This window comes from Microtus oregoni, unplaced genomic scaffold, assembly GCF_018167655.1.
Source record: "Microtus oregoni isolate MIOR12 unplaced genomic scaffold, Mior012 000026F_ref0000081, whole genome shotgun sequence".
In the NCBI taxonomy this organism is placed as follows: domain Eukaryota; kingdom Metazoa; phylum Chordata; class Mammalia; order Rodentia; family Cricetidae; genus Microtus; species Microtus oregoni.
In genome coordinates, this window is record NW_024543085.1 from 5,872,829 (window position 1) to 5,896,273 (window position 23,445).

Consider the following 23,445-nt stretch of genomic DNA (forward strand, 5'->3'; position numbering starts at 1 on the left):
CACTGGTCATTAATATCCCTAAATATCAATGGACTCAACTGACCTATAAAAAAGCCACAGGCTAACAGATTGAATATGAAAACAGAATCCATCCTTCTGCATACAAGAAACACACTTCAACCTCAAAGACAGACATCACCTCAGAGTAAAGGGTTGGGAAAAAATTTCCAATTAAATGGACCTAAGAAACAGGCTGGTGTAGCTATCTTAATATCTAACAAAATAGACTTCAAACAAAGCTCAATCAAAAGAGACAAAGAAGGACATCTCATATTAGTCACAGGAAAAATCCATCAAGAAGAAATCTCAATACTGAAAATCTATGCACCCTCAAATGTAAAAGAAACACTTCTAAAACTTAAATCACACATTAAACCCCACACACTAAGAGTTGGAAACTTCAACACTCTCCTCTCACCACTGGACAGGTCAATCAGACAAAAAATGAACAGGGAAATAAGAGAACTAACAGATGTTATGACTCAAATGGACTTAACAGACATCTACAAAATATTCCATCCAAACATAAAAGAATATATCTTCTTCTCAGTACCTTATGGAACCATCTCAAAAATTGACCCCATACTAGGTAACAAAGCAAATCTCAAGAGATACAAAAAAATGGAATAACCCATTTATCTTATCAGGTCACCATGTCTTAAAATTAGAATTCAACAGCAACACTAATTCCAGAAAGCCCACAAATACATGAAAATTAAACAATGATCACCTGAATCAGCAATGGGTCAAAGAAGATATGAAGGGAAAAATTAAATATTTCCTAAAATTCAATGAAAATGACCACACAACATACCCAAATTTATGAGACACAATGTAAGCAGTGTTAAGAGGAAAGTTCATAGCACTAAATGCCTACCCAAAGAAGCTGGAAAAATTCCACACTAGCAAATTAACAGAACACCTGAAAACTCTAGAACAAAAAAAAAGCAAACACACACAGGAGGTCTAAATGGCAGGAAATAGTCAAATTGAGAGCTGAAATCAACAAAATAGAAGCAAAGAAAACAACACAAAGAATCAATGAGACAAAGAGTTGGTTCTTCTAGAAAATCAACAAAATAAACAAACCTTTATCCAAACTAACCAAAAGGAGAGAATATCCAAATTAACAACATCAGAAATGAAAAAGGGGACATAACAACAGACATGGAGGAAATACAGAGAATTATTAGGTCATATTTAGAAAACCTGTACTCCACAAAATTGGAAAACTTAAAGGAAATGGACAGCTTTCTGGATAAATATCAATTACCAAAATTAAATCAAGACCAGATAAATTATATAGACATATAACTGCTAAAGAAATCGAAATAATCATCAAAAGTCTCCCAACCAAAAAAAGCCCAGGACAAGGTGGTTTCAGCACAAAATTCTACAAGATTTTCAAAGAACTACTACCAATACTCCTCAGATTCTTCCACACAACAGAAACAGAAGAAACACTGCCAAACTCTTTTTATGAGACTTAATTACCCTGATACCCAAATCACATAAAGCCATTACTAAGAAAGACAATTACAGACCAATCTCACTCATGAACATTGATGCACAAATATTCAATAAAACTCTGGCAAACCAAATTCAAAAACACATCAGAAAAATCATCATCATGATCAAGTTGATTTCATCCCAGAGACGCAGGGATGGTTCAACATATGAAAATCTGTCGATGTAATCCACCATATAAACAAACTGAAAAAAAAAAACTATATGATCATCTCAATTGATGCTGAAAAAGATTTCAACAAAATACAATATCCCTTCATGATAAAGGTCTTGGAGAGAGCATGGATAGAAGGAATATATCTAAACATAATAAAGGCAATATACAGCAAGACAATAGCCAACATCAAATTAAATGGAGAGAAACTCAAAGCAATCCCACTAAAATCAAGAACAAGACAAGGTTGTCCACTCTCTCCATCTTTATTCAATATAGTTCTTAAGGTTCTAGCTAGAGCAATAAGACAACAAAAGGAGATCAAGGGGATACAAATCAGAAAAGAAGTCAAACTCTCACTATTTACTAATGAGATGATAGTTTACATAAACAACCCAAAAAATTTTACCAAGAAACTCTACAACTCTTAAAAACCTTCAGTAATGTAGCAAGATACAAGATTAATTCACAAGTTAGTAGATCACTTTTACACAGATGATAAATGGCCTGAGAAAGAAATCTGAGAAATATCACCCTTCAGAATGGCCACAAATAGCATAAAAAATATATTGGAGTAACTGTAACCAAACAAATGGAAGATCTTTATGACAAGAACTTTAAATCTTTGAAGAAAGAAATTGAAGAAGACACCAGAAAAGAGAAAGCTCTCCCATGCTCTTGGGTAGTCAGAATCTCACCCAAAGCAATGGCTTCAAACACTACTCCAGAGCTACAATACTAAAAACAGCCTTGTATTGGCATAAAAACAGACAGGAGGACCAATGGAACTGAATCAAAGACCCAGATATCAATCCACTCACCTATGAACCCTTGATTTTTGACAAAGAAGCAAAAAATATAAAATGGACAAAAGAAAGCATATTCAACAAATGGTGCTGGCATAACTGGATATCAACATGTAGAAGAATGAAAATAGATCCATATCTATAACCATGCACAAAATTCAAGTCCATATAGATCAAAGTCCACAACATAAAGTCAACCACACTGAACTTCATAGAAGAGAAAGTGGGAAGGACACTTGGATGCATTGGCACAGAAGACCATTTTCTAAATATAACTCCAATAGCACAGACACTGAAAGAAACAATTATTCAATTGTATCTCCTGAAATTGAAAAGCTTCTGTAAAGCCAAGAACATGGTCAACAAGACAAAATGACAGCCTACAGAATGGGAAAAGATCTTCACCAGCCCCACATCAGACAGAGGGCTTATCTCCAAATTATACAAAGAACTCAGGAAGTTGGTCATCAAAAGAACAAATAATCCAATAAAAAATGAGGTATAGACATAAACAGAGAACTCTCACCAGAGAAATCTAAAATGGCTGAATGACACATAAGGAAATGCTTAATATCCTTAGTCATCAGAGAAATGCAAATCAAAACAACTCTAAGATTCCATCTTACACCTGTCAGAATGGCCAAGATCAAAAACACTGATGACAACTTATGGTGAAGAAGATGTGGGATAAATGGAACACTTCTGCATTGCTGGTGGGAATGCAAACTGGTACAGACCTTCTGGATATCAGTATTGTGATTTCTCAGAAAATTTGGGTATATACCCAAAGAATGATCAAGGACTTGTGATCAACTATGTTCATAACAACGTTGTCTGTCATAGCCAGAACCTAAAAACAACCTAAATGCCCCTCGACCAAAGAATGGATAAGGAAAATGTTGTACATTTACACAATGGAGTAGTACAGAGAGGAAAAAAATAATGACATCTTGAAATTTGCAGGCAAATGGATGGATCTAGAAAACATCATATTGAGTGAGGTAACCTAGACCAAGAAAGACAAACATCATATGTACTCACTCATAAGTGACTTTTAGACTAAAGCAAAGAAAACCAACCTACAAATCACAATCCCAGAAAACCTAGACAATAATGAGCACCCTAAGAGAGGCATGCATGGATCTAAACTACATGAGAAGTAGAAAAAGACAAGATCTCCTGAGCATGGGGACCATGGGCGAGGGTAGAAGGGGAGGGAGAGGAAGGGAGGTGAGTGGAGAAAAATATATAGTTCAATAAAAACAAAGAAAAAGAAAGTGTTTCTGGGTGGATGAATAAATCCAGTCAGATGAGCTGTGTGTGTGGATATGGATATGAGATAGTATACCTCCTCGTATATACGAGTCCCTGGTTCAGTCCACAACATTTCAAAAAAGGAACTTAATTTGGTAAAAATCACAAGTAACAGATTTATTTATGTTCTGAAATCTACATGTGTGTATTTTCAAATAAAATTATGTTCCTTCTACATTGAAGATTAGATGAAAGAAAGAGAGAGAGAGAGAGAGAGAGAGAGAGAGAGAGAGAGAGAGAAAGAAAGAAAGAAAGAAAGAAAGAAAGAAAGAATTAGGGCTGGGATGTAGCTCCTTTGGCAGAGTGCTTGCCCAGTATGGTTTGGAGTTCTGGGTCCTATCCCTATCATCAGATGAACTGGAAGTGTCAGAACATACTTGTTTCCCAAGATAGGAAGTAGAGGAAGAAGGTCATTTTCCACTACATAGCAAGTTGGAGGCCAGCCTGGGATAGATGAGGATCTGGTTTGGAAAAATCAAACAATGAACAACAAATAGATAGCTTAAATATCTATGCAGTCTGACCTCAAAACCAAAGCCCTAAACTTCCTATAGCCTGTTCTTTCCAGAAGAAGAGAAGCTGTAAGCCTTGATGTTCAAAGGGCCCGGAAGTGCTTCCTGTACAGTTCCCACTCTTGTTGCTTACCCACAGCCAAGCCTCTCCTTCCTTTAGGAGGTGGTCAGAATCTGGGTTTTCATAGCACATAAGCAACAACACAGCTACTTACTCTAAGTGCTAGCACTGCTGCATTTATGTGCATGGGGAAATAGTTTTATCTGAAAACCTATGTCGCTTTCCTTTTTGTCAAATCAGGTAAAGTAAAATCCATGTTTTCAGAGTTAGAGGGACACTGGACTCTTAGGGGCGCCTCCACCCTCTACAACACATACCCATATCTTACATTCAATATGAGTCCACACTAACTGACTTAAGAGTATACTTGGAAATGAGGAAAGGCAATAGCAGTACATAAGTATACTATGTGTACATTCTTATTTCTAGAATTCTGGTCAACTAGATGTTACCAACTTACCTTGTCACCCTTGTAGCCGGGAATTCCCTAGGTTAAAAGAGAAATGAAAGGCTAGGGTAAGATATCATAAAACAGTGTCAGAGGGAGCACTAGGTGTTTTTCACGTACAAATCCCATCAACCAGTCATGGAAGTAAGAGCACCTAAGCTCAGGCTACTTTACATCCCCCTCCCCTGGGGGATGTGCGGTTAGTTACTAAGGAGAAGAATGAACCTGTGCTTTCCTGTTACATTCTAGTCCCAGTTCCAGCTTTCTGTTTTTCAAATCCAGCTCCTTACCCTTTGGCCCAAACCAAACCAAAGGAGAGAGTGCACACTGCAAGTCACTGTGAACATGATAACCAACAAACCACAGTGCTTTGAACCGTCTAGACAGACTTTAAAACTATTAAACTATTGTCACTGAACCTCAGGGTCTGTTAGGGAGGCTGGGTTTGAAATGAGCTGAGATGATGCCCTTTAGAATATTGGTAAATGTCTGTGTCCTTCATGGTCCTCCCTTCCCATTCAGTCTAGAATGTATAACATCGGGGAAATGAATGGTTCCTCTATCAGCCCTAATGAGTCAGTGACCTTTGAGTTATTGGCTTTTATCTCACGCTAAGTGAGACGCCAGCACCTCGACTGTCTTCTGAGTCACTCGTGGGAATCCTGAGGAATCCTTTCCACTGTGTCATCCCCATAAGCCCTCTGAGAGACACAATTCTGGGTATTAAATGGACTGGTAAATTGCTAACTCCAAGAAACAGCAAGTTCTTTCCATCATTATCCTATTACTGTATTTCAAGGATGGAAATAGAATTGGAAGACGTACTTAATGCAAACTGGAGGAACCAAGGGCATGAATGAGGTAATACTGCAGTTACCCATGCATCCTACAAAAAATTCATTTCATCTCATGTGTAACATTTCCAGATAGGAATTTCAGAGAGGAAATAAACCTTCTTTCAAAATTAGTGGGTGCTTAGTAATAGAAGCTGAAAGTAGAGTTGGCCAAATTTAGAGCGACAGCATAATTTAATCCAGCGTAGAAATATTTGTTCACATAAATTGTTCAATTTCCAAGATGGTGCTTAGAATTAAAGACCACATTTTAGTCCGTTAATCTGGTATTTTCTGCAGAAATCATCCACATTCATCATGCCGAGACTATGTTGGCTTCTCATTTCAGAATTCTTGGGATGTCCTCTACCCATTACAATGCTCCACCACTTAAAATTGTTGTTATTATTTTATATTGAAAGAGGGAAGAATACATTTTGGAATGAGCCAATAGAACTCTGCAAAAACAAAGAATTATTACTTTGTTCATGGTATATTCTTGTTTTCTTCTGAAATTCCTGGCAACTTTATCAGTTGGTCACCTCTTCAGGAGTTTATTTACTTGTTTGTTTTTTTCTTCCAGGGCCTCTTAATCACTGGCTTTAAAAATTCCAATTTAAAAATATCACAAGCTGTATTACCAGCCTCTGCCAAGTTTGCTTCTGATTTTCTCATTTCTAGGAATAAAAATTTTATGATTTCAAGTACTATCATACTTCAAGTTATAGGGTCAAAAATGTTTTTACAAAAATTTTACAGGGTCAAATTTATATAATCGTCTTAGTTCTGTTTCTCTTCTTTGTCCCCACTCCAAGTTCTTGTTTAAGATAATTTGCTTCTTTCACAGCTCCTGAGCTATGTACCCATCACCTAGGAAACCTAGCTTTGGGATTCTTGAAGACAACTAAGAAGTACTTCCTGAACAGGTAGCAGAAGTTCAAACAAACTCCTATCGATGGGATCAAGATTCCTGGCAGAGGCTTCCATGGGGCTAATTAAAAACTCTAAAAGACCAGTTTCTTAAAACTCAGATTCTGATTCTGTGACTGTTTACTGTAGCCAAGGGGATAAGCAAAAAGGGGCAACACAATGCAATCCCTGCTTGTCACTATAGGCGTTGCTATTTGCTGTCCTTACTGCAATGCCCTAGAAGATTATGCAATATTAGAAATGTATTAACATACCATAATTATTTCCCAAGCAATCTCAAGAAACTAAGCAGAATGATAAAGTCATTTTTGTCAACAGAACCGAAATGACAAAAGCATAGTTTGGAAAATATAATAAATATAATTCTTACCCTTTTACAAATTCTAGCTTAATTTTTATAATTTAAGAAAAAATACCCACAAGAAGTAAGGCAAAGTGCCTTTGTCACTTCAGTCTTTCCCAAATAGTTCAGCTGGGCATTGGGAAATGTCATAGGTCCCATCACCACCCTGTTGATCAGAGCATTTTCTCCCCTTAGTTCTCCTTCTGAGATCCCATCTGTCTGATTGTCAAGAGCACAGGTAAGTAGCAATCAATTTTGCAATTGCACTGCAGGGTCAAGCCAGTCACTCAGAGAATCCCAGGATCACTTGCCAGAAACACATTCCAATTTTGCACATACCCCAGGACCTCTTTCTCCTGTTTCTCCTTTCTGAGCATCACCCTGCAATAAACAACAAACTCAGTCAAAATTCCTCAGCAAGTGATTGATTGCCCAATAAATCATCCTATTCCTAGATAATGGGTTAACCCAATTAGAGAAGAATCTTAAGCTTCAACTATTGACATTTGCACCATTTAATCTAAGAGAAAAATAGCACTTCAGATAAGGTTTGGTCTTTTGGAGTAAAGCCAGATGTTCGGGGCACATAACACACATAGATTTTCACAACTTCAGCCACATTCCAGTTTACAACACGGTATTTTTCTCAAACACAGCTCTGTGTTTTTCTGGAACATGACACTCTGGCTTTTCTCCAAGGGGCTTTGACTATTTTCTAAAATGTTCCTCAAGAGAGATGCCTGATTTCAGCAAGACTTAGGAAAATGAAGTATGGGGCACAGAACTACAAACCAAACTAATGAAAAGTGAATATTGTCTTAGAGCCTAGTTCTGAACACAACAAAAGAAGGCTTGATGGCATCAGTGGGACCTGATAGGTAGATTAAGTGAACCTGAGATGATTTTGTAGCAAGCCCCAAGAATGCTACACATCCCCTCTCCTCAGCAAGCGGGCTAGCACCAAGAATACTCTCATCAAATAATGTTGTATGTATTATCTGCTTCATAATAGTCTTAGAAATGGGAGTAAAGTTTGAGTGTTTTAATGCTTCTTAAGTATTGCCTAATTTCTTCCCAAAATGTGTGTGCCAAGTTCTTGCACAGAGAGCAAGGGCCTCACACATAATATCACTAGTTATTATTACTTAGAGTTGAAGCTTCTATTGCTGTACAGAAAAAGAAAAGAAACATTTCTTGAAACTCAAAACACCAAAAACCAAGACTGTGTGAACTAGAAAATTGTTTCTTTTTAAAGAAACATCCTGTGGAATCCAAACTTTCCAAATATATGCATAGTTATTTTAAAGAGGACCCTTTGCTTGGCCAAATTTCTTTTGTTAACTCCATGAAAATCTTTATTTTCTCCTTTATTAACTTTATTTCTTTTCTTTAAAGTGATTTGCATAATTTATCTCTTTACTTAATAGAAACTTGATATTTTCTTATCAGCTTTTTGTATACTACAGAAATTGATAAATGTGATAGCTCATGTCTCTAATGCCAGCACTCAGGAGTCTGAGACTGAGTTCTTGGCTCATCAAGAGTGATTTAACTTAAGTTGTAGTTTCTATTGCTGCGATAAGAAATTATGACCTAAAGCAATTTATAGAAAAAACAGCTTGTTTCCATTTACAACATTCTGGTCACACTCTGTCAGGGCAGGAACTCAAGACAGGAACTTGAAGGCAGGAATCGAAACAGAGGCCACAGAGAAAAACTGTTTACTGACTTGCTCCTGGCAGCTTGTTCAGACTACTTTCTTATATAACTCAGGACCATGTGCCCAGGGGTGGCACCTGCCATGTGACTGACCCACATCAATTATTAATCAAGACGATGCAGTACAGACTTGCCTATAGGCAATCTGATGGGGGCATATTTTTTTTTCAATTGATGATTCGTTTCTCAAATAACTCTAGGTTGGGTCAAATTGACAGAAACAAAACAAAACAAAAGAACAAAGAAAACCTATGAAGACATTGTCTAAATAAATATACATGATGTATAAGCTTCATAGAAAACGGTTTGTTCATTTACCGGATTTCCTTTTGGTCCTCGCTCACCTTTGATACCAGGATTTCCATGTGTGCCCTGAAAGTAAATGGGAAAAAAAATTGTTTTTATTAAATATTCTTTCAGTTTTCGATGCTCTTGAATAATTTCTGACCAGCTGCATTGAAAATTTTGCAGCCTTAACCAGGTAAACTGATATTCAACTCTGTTCCCCCCTTACTGTACCAGGAAAACTACAAAATTTCCATATGTTCTAAAGAGGATAATGTCTGTCTTCCCAAGTTAATTCGTCCTCAGACACTTCTCGTCCATTTTTCCAAACAAAATTAAACGGATACAAAGGTTTTTAAGACTTAATGGGTAGATGTGGAGTGGGTTGTTTCTGTCCCAGGCTACTGTGGATCACTACCAAGTCAGCTTGGTTTTCCTTGATCAAAGAGGTTCAGACCTGGGGATCAGCTCCAGATATAAGAATAGGGAACTCTTCCATTCTGTACCAAACACCAGCAAATGCTTTCTTTCCTGAGAACTGGTTTGAGGGCAGTAAGTAAACACGAAATGGATGGTTTGGTCCTATAAACTGTGACAGTTCTGAGTGGCAGGACTTGTCAATTAGCTCCCGCTGATGAGTTTTCTTGCCCATTGTTCACAGAAAGCTCTTAATGTAAGAAGTTAAACAACAGCTTTAGAGAAAAGGAAAGCTAAAACTTCACTTGAGTTACATTGGCCTCTATTGCCTGGCATATTATCATGTAATAACGCTTAACTTTGTATTTTATGATAAATAAATCCCCCCACTTCAATGCCTTGGGTAATAGAGTTATTTGAAAAAACTGTAAAGTTTGGACCCAAGCCTCGAGGTAAAACATGTGACATTCACCTACATGCAGGTGTTTTTGCTGCCACCTTCAGATACAAGCTCTAGTTCAAAAATGCCGTCCATTTGCTTTGTGAAACCTACTCTTTGAACTTCCAAACTCTTAGGACAATATTTCAAATCACATAGGTAAAAGAACAGGCAGTGTGGATGCTTTCTGACACTATTGGTCAGTGATAAGTAATTGCGGTGAATCCTACCACTGTGCCTCATTTGCTAAGTGGTGGCTTTAATTTTACAGAATTTACCTAATTCCCCAAGCATCTTACCGCTTCTTCTTTATGAGGCTACATGGCATTGCTGCATCCCTGGGGAGATAAAGCATCACCTAAACTACTAATATCTTCTATCAGCTCTTCCTACGTTATTGTCTCATCAATAGTTCTGGATCTAATTATCAAATTAGAAACGACACTGCACAGCCCTTTCTGGAAATAGGTTCATCATTGTCTTCATCAGCCCCAAGGACAGCACAGACATCTACTCACGGGAGGCCCTGGGTCGCCTGGGTCGCCCTTCTCACATCCACAGATCTTGGGTTCACACTGAATCGGCAAGAAACGCGGTATTAATACACAGTGAAATACAGAGTGTGCCAGCATGCCAAATCTCTCCTGGTATGTAACTAACTGAAACTCCCTTCAAGAAAGTTCCTCTCTCTATTAAATTATTCTAGGAAAACTCAGGATGGGTAAGAGCCAGCTATTGAAGTATTATTAAGTTTTGTCATAGCTAAATAAAACCTATGTTCAACCGATTTTTTTTATCAATTTTCTTATAGGAACTGGTTAAAATAGAAGAATAAGCATTTTCTGTGGAATTCTGGAATTTCTACTCATTCCCTTCTGTAGGAAACATCACAGCACAGTCATATGTAAATATTATTTTCTTCCTACTCAGCAAAAGGAAACATGATTTGAACCATATTTTGTTAGTTCCAGGATACACAAGGTTTTTATTTTAATACCTCTGAAAACAGAATGAGTCATTTGATAGCTGCCTAACCAACTCAAACAGGACAAAGTGATGGTTTTCTCTGTGTTCTTCTGCAGTTATAGACCATTCAGCGGATGCTGCCATGTCATGATGCAGAAAGCCTAGCTCAGGAGTCCTTGGCATGTTCAGAGCCACCTTTCCTTCTAACCGTGTCCTTTTATGCTATGTCCTTTCCAACGGATGGCTACTAGCTAGCTTCCTTTGCAATGCTCTGAGTGGTTGCTCTTCAAAATAGAAAATGGAATGAGCTTCACACCCACCAGCAAACAGCAGGGAACTGAACACTGGATTGATGCTGGCCAATAGCAGGAGTACCTTCCAAACCAGAGGACTCCAGAAAGCAGTTAGTGTCTGATCCATGCTTAGAATAAAAGAATTCATGTCAAGGTAAAGAGAATTTTGTCAGTTAGTAGCACTGATCTCAAAAAGAATCTCTCAAATCCGACTAAATTTTTTCTAAAATTTTCTAACCTACAGTTGAAATACAGAGGCATAAAAATAAAATTATGTGGCTTCCTCAAAGTGAAGTAACTAGTGTTAAAAAGAATTGCACGCTTTCATTTAGTCACAGCTGATGTGAATCACTTGTGTTTGCTAATCTAGATTTTTAGAGTAATACATAGTAATAAAGTGTGTGGCGCTTACCTTCCTTTCAAATAAGACATCCTAGAAGGGATTAAAAAAAATAAAACATTAACTCGATTAATAGTTCTGCTTCCATCTTCTTATTAGTCTTAATTATTCTCTATGGGATATGCAATTTCCAAGAAGAATAGCAATTCAGCCTTTTTAACCTTGTAAAAGCAATAAAGCCGGCCAACCTCCCTCCCAAGGAGCCCTCTCAGTTATATAATAATAGGAGACATGAGGGGCACCAACATTCGAAATCACTCTGTTTCCTAGGAACGTTATCTTACTGCATCCTATGCCTTAGCTTTTGTTTCTTTGATCTGTTCTATCATTCTTTTGTTTCTTTGATCAGCTCTAATTATCTCCATAGTTTAGTTTCAAGCTTAATTGATTGTAATGAGAAATTTCTCACTTTTGCTTACAAAGACTTAAACAAATACATAACTATTTATTTTCTTGTCCCCAGCTCTAAACCTATGTGCATTGGGGGTTTTTGGCACCAAAACACTGATTTGGGAATCATCTTTTTATGAAATTATTAGTAGGTCTTATAAAACTGAATTAGAACTCAAAAACAGGACATTGGAAAGTCTGGCGGCACTTTCTAGATGATCTGAAGCGTGAGAAGCCACAATCCCATTATTGTGATTACCTAGGAGAAAGGGCTTTTCACTCAAGCACTTAAACACCCAAACATGATGTTTTGTTTATAAAAGCCCAATGAAAGGGAAAGAGATGTAGCTTTTACATCTAACAGTATTAAAAATAGTATTTTGTGAAACTTTTGAATAGTTCATAATAATATGCATTATTTATAAGAAAGAAAACTACATTTAAAACTTGTTACATAGGAGAGATTAAATGATTAAAAATAATGTATGTACCATGACATAAAGTATTATTACAAATATAATTTTATGTAGAACTAATTATGCATGTTTCTCAGTATAACAACCCTGGCTATCCTGGAAATCACTTTGTAGATCAGGCTGGCCTCAAACTCACAGAGATCCACCTGCCTCCCTCTCTTGATTATTTTTGTGGGCTTTTTTTACTTGAAAGACTCTTAACTCTATAACCCAAGCTGCCTGGAACTCATTGTGTGGTCCAGAGTGACCTCAAAATCATGACAGTCTTGCCTTAACATCCCCAGAACTAGGATCATGGCCATGAACCTGCACATCTGGCTCCTTACCTTACTGGTTTTTAAATGCATGCTTTTACCATGTTTGTGCCTTTTATTCAGCTGTCCCTTTGAAAGCTCAATTTTGCGTCACTGTATTTCTCTTTAGCACTCTAGCAATATAAATAACCATTTTTGTAGTTCATCTGTTTTTACATTTTCTGGAATTTATATTTCTATAGAAACAGTATTAGACCCAACACTCATAATACACAAGATTGTTTCAAACAAAGAACAAAGCTCCAAGCCTAAGGGCACTTACAGTCAGAAGCGTACGACTGAGGACACCAGCCTGGAAGAAGTGTGGGAAGTCTTAAATGAGGATAGTGGGAGTCAGTAACAGTTTCTTGGAATAGGTGGGGCTTCTGGATGATTCTGAAGGAAGGAATGCAAGGGGCCAACTAACACCCCAATGGTATGCTGCTCTGTATGTCAGAGTTTGTGGGGGAAAAGAGCTGGAAAGACTGGTGTGGGCACCCAGACAAAGGCAACAGTGAGACGGAAGGGCCCAGTGGACAGAGCTGCGTGGTAGGGTGTCCACCCTTGGTGAAGACGATGGCTTTGAGAATGACCGGGAGAGCACACATGGGCACAGCCAGAGTGAAGGGCGGCTTCAAAGGCAGTCTACAGATTTCAGCTTGAGTTATGGCTTGTCAGTTCTGTGGAAACTTGAGTTTCAATGACAAGAATAAAAAGAGAAATGTCCTCACTAAAATAAAAGAATTACACTCTGTCACTGGGTTCAGATTTGTATAATGGGATAGTGATCAAAACAGAAGGCAGGAAGGGTACAGCCAACTTGGGGAGTGAGTACAAGGCCAATGCTATAAAGGGCGATGAAGAAAATATGAAAAATTGACAAAGTTATTAATATCATAAAAATGAAATGGGAGCAAAGGTCAACAAATTCCATAACAGCCACAACAAAAGCCTTTGAAATTTAAGTTAGGATCAAAGCTGCTATTATAAACTCTGAAACAGGCAGAAATGAACCAACCTCTAGTCAAATTAGTAGCTCTGCAGCAAGGGAGAGAGAGAGACAGAGAGACAGACAGAGAGAAATCACAAAGAAGTTTAAGCAGGCATTTATAAGTGATGGAAATTTCTGCATTCTAATTGTGTTTGTGATTGTATGAATATGTGTACCTGTTAAAAATTCATGAAATTGTACACTTAAGTAATGTACTTTTGTTCTTAAATTATGACTAAATTATTTTAAAAACCTAACCAGATAAGAATTTCAAAACAAAAAGTTGAAATGTCAACTACATTTTATTTACAGTGGTGTAATAGACATGGATTAAATGAGGACTTGACCAATGATCTGGTGAGAAATTAGGTCCCGCTTTGTAGAGAGAGGCAATGCAAACACTGTGTCATTCTCTCCAAAGCCAAGAGAAAACTCTGGGCCTGCGGTGTGTTGGGAATGCAGTATCCCTTTGTCAGGAGAACTTTAACCACAAGACTAACATCTGAACAAACAAGCTGAAGTCACAGGATGCTGAGGAAGCAGATCGCGACGGTCATTTTCTGTTTTCCCCCAAACAAACAGTCCCAGCTGTGCCCTGCCAAGAACTCTTGTCCTCGGTTGGACAGGGATCTCAGCAAGGGTGTGTCTAGAGAAGGTAGCAACACCCTGAGCCCAACATCTGGTCAAACAAGGAGCTGCCTGCCCTGTGCCTTCTGGAGTCAGCTCTTCTCACACTAGAGATGAAGAGAGGGCAGGAAGAACAGGCCACTAAATGTCCACATTCCCAGGATTCTCCTCTGTATGTAATGGAATATCGTCTTGCTTTCAGCTGAGTGCTGAGGGCTTCTTGAACCGTGGGCACAGGCAGGGCTAGGTACTGTCCTCGCACCGTGACAAGTTTCCCTTTCCTGCGCTGTATCTGCTCCCAACCAAACTCGCCTAAGAACCGTGGGCTGGTCTGTAGTCTCTGATTCCGCGAAAGACACAATCCACAGAGAGAGGAGTGAGAAACAATAGTGGACGTTGGAAGAGTAATGTTGCTAGTTTGGGGGGCCGTTCTGATTGAGCAAGCTTTCGAAATTCATTGTGATTTCCTCTTTAAATATGCTCTTTCGGGACTGGAGAGATGGCTCAGAGAGTAGAGCAGTGGCTGCTTTTCCAGAGGTCCTGAGTTCAATTCCCAGCAACCACATGGTGGCTCATATCTATAAACATGCTTTTTCAGGGCAAATGTAGATAGTCTGCAGTCTTGACAAGCCTTAAATTTTCAGCTCTTCGGCAATGAAATGGGGTGATAATGATCATCTTACGTTGTGACTAACCTACATCACAAGATAGTGATAGAATAAACAAAATAAGCCATAGAGAGGATAGTGAGATTGTTCGACAGTTAACAGCACTTGTTCTTGCAGAGGGCCCAGGTTTGATTCCCAGTATTTACAAATTGGTTCACAACCATCTGTAACTCCAGCTTTAGAGGAGTCAATGCTCTCTTCTGACCTTCTAGGACATGGGCTGTGTATACATAACATGCAGGAAAAACACTCACATATAAAATAAAATAAATCTTAAAAGAATTATATAGAACAAAGGCGTGCTCAGAGCAGTACCAAATACACGGAGAGCTGGAGAGCACTCTGCATGTGACAGTATTTGCTAAGAAAGCCATGTTTCATGTTTTTGATTTCGACTGAGACTAGAAGTTAAATCTTGAGAAAGGATGGGGTGAGGATGAAGAATCAAAAGAAAATCTTAGGAGTAAGTTTGAATTTTCTTGGCAACATTTAGAAAATATTCATGAGAAATGATAAGTGCCTATTGGACACTTCTGCCTTGCTGCCTTCTCCAGAAAAAAAAATGTAAGCTTTTGAAATTAAATACACAATTGCATCATTTTACCCTTTCCTTTTTCTCTCTTCAATACTTCCTTTATACTCCCCACCCCCATCTCAGCTTTACTCTATCACAGATTCCTGATTTAGTTGTTGCTGTTTTATGTGTGTACTCTTAGTACATAAATGCAATCTGTTTAGGAAAAAGTTTTAATTAGTGTTTTTTTTTTAGAAAAAAATCAATATTGAACACAACAAATCAGCCAACTTCTATCAAGAAGTTTTCTCCTTGAGAAAAGTTGTAAAGAGAGATTTCATTTTGATTGTTGTTCCTAGTTTCCCCAAGCAGCAAGGGGAAGCTCTTACAGATAGATGGGCAGTCAACACAAAAAGGCCCTGCCATAGCTAACAACACAAAGAGAAGGTTTCCGTGCTCTGATGGGAAAATCATTGATTGCCTATAGGTGATTTTAAAGTGGTTCTTGCCGATTGTCAACTTGACAGGACCTAGGATTGCCTAGGAGACAAATGTCTATGCTTGTCTATGAAGGAGTTTTTAGACTGGGTCAGCTAAAGCAGAAAGACCCACTCTTTGTGGACAACAGCATTCCATGGACTGGAACCCTGGCCTGAATATAAAAGACCCTGAGCTAACAGAAGCATTAATCTCTTTATGTTTTCTGATTTTGGATGCTATATGACCATGATGCCTTATGCTTCTGCCACCATACCTTTGCACCATGACAGACTAGCCCCTCAATATGTGAGCCAACATAGTTTCGTCTTCCCTTGGGTTGCTTTTAAGGAAATAGGAGAAGTAATATAGACAGGCTTGTATATATAAGAAATAAAGAGAAACATTTTTGCTTACAACATATAAGAAATAAAAGAGAAAAGTTTTTAAATATATTAAGTAATATAACATGGAAATAGGTAAGAAAGCCAAAGGTAAGTCTGCACGTGGGAAATGAGAAAGGATTGAGAATGAATAAGGAAGACCATAAATTGATAACACAATGAATATAAGTCAACAATGTACGTGACCTTAGGATGAATAGACAAGAGAATATGGCGAATGCTTTAAAAGTACTCTTTCCAAAAACCTCACCATGTAACAATGTTAGGGGTGCAACTTCAGGGAATGGACTTCACACATTTCCATTAATTTGTCAAGGTAGTGAAAAGAGGCAATAGAATGATACACGTTCTACATCCGGTGAGAATCCTACATTGTCAACATTTTGTATCTATTCTTAAAGAGCTTAAATTGAAGCTATCAAAATACAAGGAGAAATGATGGAGGAAGGTCATTGGTTAAATAAAAAGAAACTGCTTGGCCCTCATTGGTTAGAAGATAGGTGGGAGGAGTAAACAGAACAGAACGCTGGGAGGAAGAGGAAGTGAGCTCAGAATCCACAGCTCTCCTCTCGGGAGCAGACGCCTCGGAGAGACGCCATGCTCCCAGCTCCCAGGCAGACACACGCGATGAAGCTCCGACCCAGGATGGACATAGGCTAGAATCTTCCCAGTAAGCACACCTAGGGGCGCTACACAGATGATTAGAAATGGACTAAATTAATATGTGAGAATTAGCCTAGAAGAGGCTAGATAGAAATGGGCCAAGCAGTGATTAAATGAATACAGTTTGTGTGTTGTTATTTCGGGTATAAGCTAGCCAGGCAGCCGGGGTGCTGGGGACGCAGCCCCGCCGCCCTTATTACTACAGAGAAATATATATTTAATCCTTTAGGTACCTACCAGGCGTTCCTGGATTTTGTCTACAAGGGTTGGATCACTCAGCAGTAGAACAGGTTCACTGGATGCATCCCCAGATATCAAGCGAAGTTTGGCTTCATTGACCACAGTGGAAAGTCCCACAGCGATAAATGATATTCCTGAAATTCTAGCATCTTCAGAAATGCTTTGGACATCTGGACTCTTGGGATGATCAATGCCGTCAGTCATCAGCAAAGCCACTTTTACACCATCTTTACGCCCTTCTCTCTTTAGTAGCTTTGTGGCATTAGAAATGGCATAATAAGAGAAGGTACCTTGTCCAATCAAACTCAAAGATTTGACCCGCTGCTTAAATGTGCGTAGATCCTTCCAAGAAGACAAGGGTGGGTCAATCTGGATGGAGCTGCTGAACTGAAGAGCTGCCAGTTTGATGTCGTATTTCAATGAACGACCAGGAGTCAACTGGAAAAGCCTCTCGCTTAAGCTGTCCACAAAAGCTTTCTGATTATCAAAGAGGACAATTTTAGAGCTTTCCGAGCTGTCCAAGATAAAGACAATGTCTATGAAGCAAACGGTGTCTGAAAGAGAACACAAAGGATTTGTAACCTAACTGTCCCTCCTTGCGCATCCTCGGGGAACTGGAACCCCAACATGGTGTGCTGTTTGCTTTGTTTCCGAGAGACTTTGCCTCCAAAATAAAGCTTAATTTGTACAGAACTAAATATTTTTTTCTCATAAAATGAAAAGCAAAGCCAAACAAATGAATGTGTCATATATTCTCAGCATTGTAAACCCACTTAAAGCATAGAAAACGGAAAGAATAACATATTTTTTCAAATTAAACAAATACTAGGGAAAGGAGTCTAGAGGTAAATCAATAATATTCTGTTTAGTACTTGGGTTGTGCCATTTTAGGACCTTGAAATCAAATGAGAAAGTGTCCACATTCATCACAGGAATAACAACAGAAAAACAAACTTAATTTGAAGATAGAGTTGACTGTGAATCCTAGATCAGTTTCTTAATAGTTTATTTGCTTATGGCCTTGAAGGTGCCATGTAAGCTCTCTGAACCTGTTTACCTATGATGTGGCTATCTCTGTCCTTCTTATTTCACAAGTGGAGCCGAAATGAAACAATACATGCACAGTGCTGTAAAACTCTGAGGCAATCTAAATATGTAGGACTTATTACCATGATATAATCGTATCAAATAGAACATCGCATGCATACATGCATATGATTTTCTACTTTCATCAAACACTACTTTAAAATTTTATATTAGCGCTTTCACAGGCTAAAAGTAAAGCTTTTTAAAGCACTCTATTTTACCCCGGAAGTCATTTTTCCTTGCCAGTGTGTTTGGCTTTGGTCCTTTCTTTCTTTGTCCGTACACCGATTGAGTCATAAAAACTGGCAAAAGCAGAAGGCAGAAGGCAGCGTCTCTCTTCCTCATTATGGGAGATGGTGAAAATTCATCCAACTGGTAACACCTTGAAAAGGAAAATCCAGTTATAAATACTTCAATAAAGGTAATGTTTACCATTTTTTCCTTTTATTGAAAATAGACTTTTCCTCATATTCTGATTGTGGTTTCCCCTCCCTCCAGTCTTTCCAGTCTTTCTGCATATCCCCTCCCATCCAGACTGATCTCCTTCCTGTCTCCCATTAGAAAACAAACAGACTTCTAAGGGACTACTGTAGTAATAAGAGCGGCTGGGCTGCGTCCCTGGCACCCCAGCTGCCTGGCTAGCTTATGCCCCGAAATAACAACACACAAACTGTATTCATTTAAACACTGCTTGGCCCATTCTCTTCTAGGCTAATTCTCACATATTAATTTAGACCATTTCTAATCATCTGTGTGTAGCACCCCAAGGTGCGCTTACCGGGGAGATTCTAACCTATGTCCATCCTGGGTCGGAGCTTCATCCCGGGAGCGGGGTATGGCGTCTCTCTGAGGCGTCTGCCCCCGAGAGGAGAGCTGTCGAGTCTGACCTCACTTCCTGTTCCTCCCAGCGTTCTAATCTGTTTACTCCTCCCACCTATCTTCTAACCAATAAAATGGGCCAAGGCAGTTCCTTTATTAGCCAATGACCTTCCTCCATCAGACTACAAAATGACATGATGTGATGTTAGAAGAAATGATAAAACAAAAGCTGACACATTGGAATTGTACAGAAGAAACAAAGAAACAAACAGAAAAGAGCCCAAGAGAAGGCACAGGAAACAGAGACCAACTCATTTGCACACTCAGGAATCCCATAAAAACACTAAACTGGAAACCATAATAGAAAGGGTTATTTACTGTAATCATTTATTATTATTATTATTATCATTATTATTATTATATAATTTCAAGTTTGTAGAGTTAAAAACTGGCATATGAGCCTGCAACATCTTTCCGTGGGTTAAGGCACTTGCCACCAAGCATGATGACCTGAGTTTGTCTCCAGGATCCATGTAGTGCAGGAAAAGAACTAACTTAAGCAAGCGGGCCCCTACTGGCTCACTCAAACATACACACACATACACATCACACATATGCACACACTGATGCATGTATACACACACATGCACACACACCACATACACATATTCACTCATGCATGCACAATCATGCACACAATCATGCATGCACACACCAAGCACACATGAACGTACTCATGCATACACATACTCATGCATGCACACACACATATCAACACAGACACTCACTCATGCATGCACATACACACCACACAAGCACTCATGCATACACACCACACACTCATGTATGTGCGCATGCACACATACCACACACACTCATGCACACACACAATGCTCATGCATGCACACACACACACACATATCCCTTCACATTTCAAATAAAATACTCACAATGAGATTTTCAAAGTTTCTAACATAAGCAAGTTATAGTATCATGACCAAATGTTTGTTAGTAAATATTCACTTATATTCAATAGCCGTATTTAAGCAGAAGTAATTTCTTATTACGTTATGGAGAGCAGGGAGTGAGCAAAGCCATTTACCAGTGTTTTGGTCCCACTCTATTTGGGGACTACAGTTTCATCACAGTACCTGCCTTGTCATTTGTTGATTCTTCAGAATGAGTTCAGATGACTGAATGTTTGTTCCATTTATTATCATTATAAGTAATTCTTAGCAAATCCTTCTCTCCCTTGGATCAGACAGAGCCACTACCTTTTCAGTCTTACTATTATTCATACAGCATCAATGAGTTCAAAACTCAAGTCAAGGGCCAGGCAGTGGCGGCACACACCTTTAATCCCAGCACTCGGGAAGCAGAGGCAGAGGGATCTCTATGAGTTCAAGGCCAACCTGGTTTTGGTCTACAGAGCAAGTTCTAGGACAGGCTCCAAAGCTACAAAGAGAAACCCTGTCTCAGAAAACAAAACAAAACCAACCCTCAAGTCAGAATTAAATTATTCCTCAGCTTCCCATAACTTCTTTCTCTTTTCTACTCTTGCTTGGGAAAGTTTGTCTTCACTGGGTTCAAAAGTGAAGCTGCCTATCCAATGAATCAAAAGAATGTGAGAACAAAAACCAATAGATTTGCTTAAAAGCAACTTCCAAACAATAAATAGGAAAATACTTGAAGTTGGGGAGGCCCACCTTTCAAACAACCGAGTGAAATGATTTTTCCACGCAAATAAACAATAAAAATTCAAATTCTATATTAAAATTCTCAGTCATCTGTATCAGTCTAATATGGCCAGCTATACACAAAGTGATGTCGAAATCCCCAGAATTCCCTGACAAAAGAAGATGGATATGTTGCTAGCTCAGTATGCCCAAGGGAATGGGAACAAAAGTGTATTTAGGGCGAACAAGCTGCATGGTTTTGAGAGCTTGCCTCCTTCGGCTGCATTAACTCCAGGAGGTCTGGAAAAGGAATCACAGTTTCCTCCTTTGGCACCTTCCCTCCAGAGAATGTGAACAGGAAATTCATGACCATGATTTTCCAGATGCTCAGTAGAGGGTGGAAATAAAGGCAAAGGCCATGATGAGTGAGCTGGGAGACTGACCTCTTTCATACATGCCAGATGGGTACCACCCCTCCCCTCCCAAAGAAGCAAGAATGTTAGGTTGGCAATAAAGCAATGCTGGCTTCAGGCCACAGACTCTTCCTCAAAATAGAATGCAGCAGCATTTACTAAGAGAATGCTGCTTCTGTAAGAACAAGCACCTGTGCTGGCCCCATCTACCAAGCACGCTTGGCTACATGTCAACCAGGCTTCAGACCAGGTATACTAAGACAGGAAGACAGTTGGGTATTCAAAGCAAACACAAACAGACAACAAAACTCACTAGAACTGAGCTAAGGCAATAGAACATGCAGACGGCACATTTTCTGGACCAAGGACATGGAAGGACTCCAACTTATTCTGAAGGTTAGTATAAAGATAGAGTCACCTAGACAAAAAGAGGTGCTACTGCGTTTCCACGGGGCAAAAGAAAGCGGCAGCGTTACATGGGTGTTTCCTCTTTGCTGAGTCCTTAGCACGAGGAGCACCCCAGAAGTTCTGGGACTGAGACACTGAAAGGACTCTGGGACTATTGGCACCAAATAATGGCTTTCTTTTCCTCCCTGGAAACGAAGGCCCTGAGCAGAGTTCTGAACATATAGCTAAACCGTCATGTGTATGACAGCCACTGACACTCAGTCCCTGCAATAACCATAATATCTTGGAGCTGTGGCTTCTCCGAAGGGCCCTTTGCTGGCCACTCAAGCAAAGGTGGGCACTCTCCTGCCTCCCCGTGTCTCCAGCTTCTCCAGTCTATTACCTTCCTCAATTCCTTGACTTTGGCATTTGCAGGGCCACCCCTTCTGATCACTTTCAGCATGCCCTATTGCTCTAATTTTTAATAGTTCTTCTCTTTTAGAAAGATGTACAAATGGGTTGAAGGTATGGAGATGAGTTAGTTAAATGAAAGAAACACAAACCTCGATGGTAATATAGGCTACATGCTATGAATGCAGATCATCTGGCAAATACTGCATTTTGAAATTTTGCCTCAAATTTATTTCAAGTGAATATCAGGGTGAAAGCATTCAAGAGACTTTATATTTTATAATTTTTCAGGAATAAAATAATTTTTCTGTAGATTTTATGAATTTTGCTCAGTTTTTGGGTTTTACTAGTTTCTACATGAAGACAAAATAACTGGATATTCTTTATTCAAATTTCTAACCTAGTCAAATGATAAAAATATTCTATTTTTGTAAAACTTCATTTAAAATCTTGAAAAAGATTCCCAAAGATGTTAACATCATTGTAATACAGTTTAGTAAACTATAAAATTAGAATAAAATTTGCAAAACAAAAAATTAAATACTTTTAAAACTAGTAATAATTGCTTAGTTTAGCAATTATTCATGTTTCTCTAACAGTTGATTGCAAGTAACAGCAGAGGGCAAAGTTTTCAATAAGCTCCTTCCCATCAGCCATCTATCCCCACAGAGTTCCTGGACGGTCCTGAGTTAAGGAATCAAAAGCAAGCAGCAGTGTCTTACCTTAGGCAGTCCTTCAAACAGGAAAGAGAGACCAATGTGGTGGATGCCCACAGAAACCAGAGCGGCAGATGGAAACAGCAAGGACTGTTTTCAGGGATGCGGTTAACTCTTTGATATCGTTCTGTTGTCTGGGAAATAATGTCTTTGCTTTTGAATTTTTTGCAATCTCTTATTCTTGTTTACTAGAGTGGTTAGGCATTTGGCCAAGGTGCAAGATCTGGGTGGGATCAGTAAGCAACTTAAAGGGACAGTGTCCCTGCAAAATAAGTCTGTTTTCCAAGACGACTGCTCTGAAAAAGAAAAAATAATAATAATTGAGAAAATTTTCTACATTTCAGGCACTAATTGGCTGTCTGCCTTTGCCGCTCACACTATATCCTTCTTTTGGTTTCTGGTTTTGTGCTTTGCCTGGGGTTTGCTCTCTGAGACGCTGGTTAGAATAACACTGACAAGCATACAAATGATATCACACTCATTCGATACTGGTGTTCTGAAGAAAACGAGATTAATAATTCTCAAAGTTGAATCATGAGCACGTACAAGTTCATTGTTCCAGTCTTTTTTAACTTCTGACTCTAGGAACTTTTTGGGATAGAAAACTTAAGTAATATATGGTCTTAGCTAAGTTCTGGTTCTGCCTCTAACGTCTGTGAGGGCCTCGCACTCCCGTCTAGGAAACAAGGCAGAGATTCATCTGTTAAGATGTTTTTCTAACTATAATTATAACCCAGGGCAATAAGT

At 38.8% G+C, this 23,445-nt stretch overlaps 1 protein-coding gene across 1 annotated transcript in view; it reads right to left on the reverse strand.

The window, feature by feature from the left end:
- Col28a1 (collagen type XXVIII alpha 1 chain) overlaps positions 1–22,741 on the reverse strand; it is a 158,454-nt gene extending 135,713 nt beyond the window's left edge. The window contains exons 1-8 of the mRNA XM_041675706.1: positions 22,705–22,741; positions 18,498–18,658; positions 17,188–17,744; positions 11,460–11,480; positions 10,307–10,363; positions 8,966–9,019; positions 7,268–7,309; positions 4,835–4,861 (exon numbers count right to left, since the gene is read on the reverse strand). Coding sequence (XP_041531640.1) covers positions 4,835–4,861; positions 7,268–7,309; positions 8,966–9,019; positions 10,307–10,363; positions 11,460–11,480; positions 17,188–17,744; positions 18,498–18,621 — 882 coding nt within the window. The 5' untranslated portion in view covers positions 18,622–18,658; positions 22,705–22,741. The remainder of the gene's footprint in view (positions 1–4,834; positions 4,862–7,267; positions 7,310–8,965; positions 9,020–10,306; positions 10,364–11,459; positions 11,481–17,187; positions 17,745–18,497; positions 18,659–22,704) is intronic.
- Between the last annotated feature and the right edge of the window lie 704 nt (positions 22,742–23,445).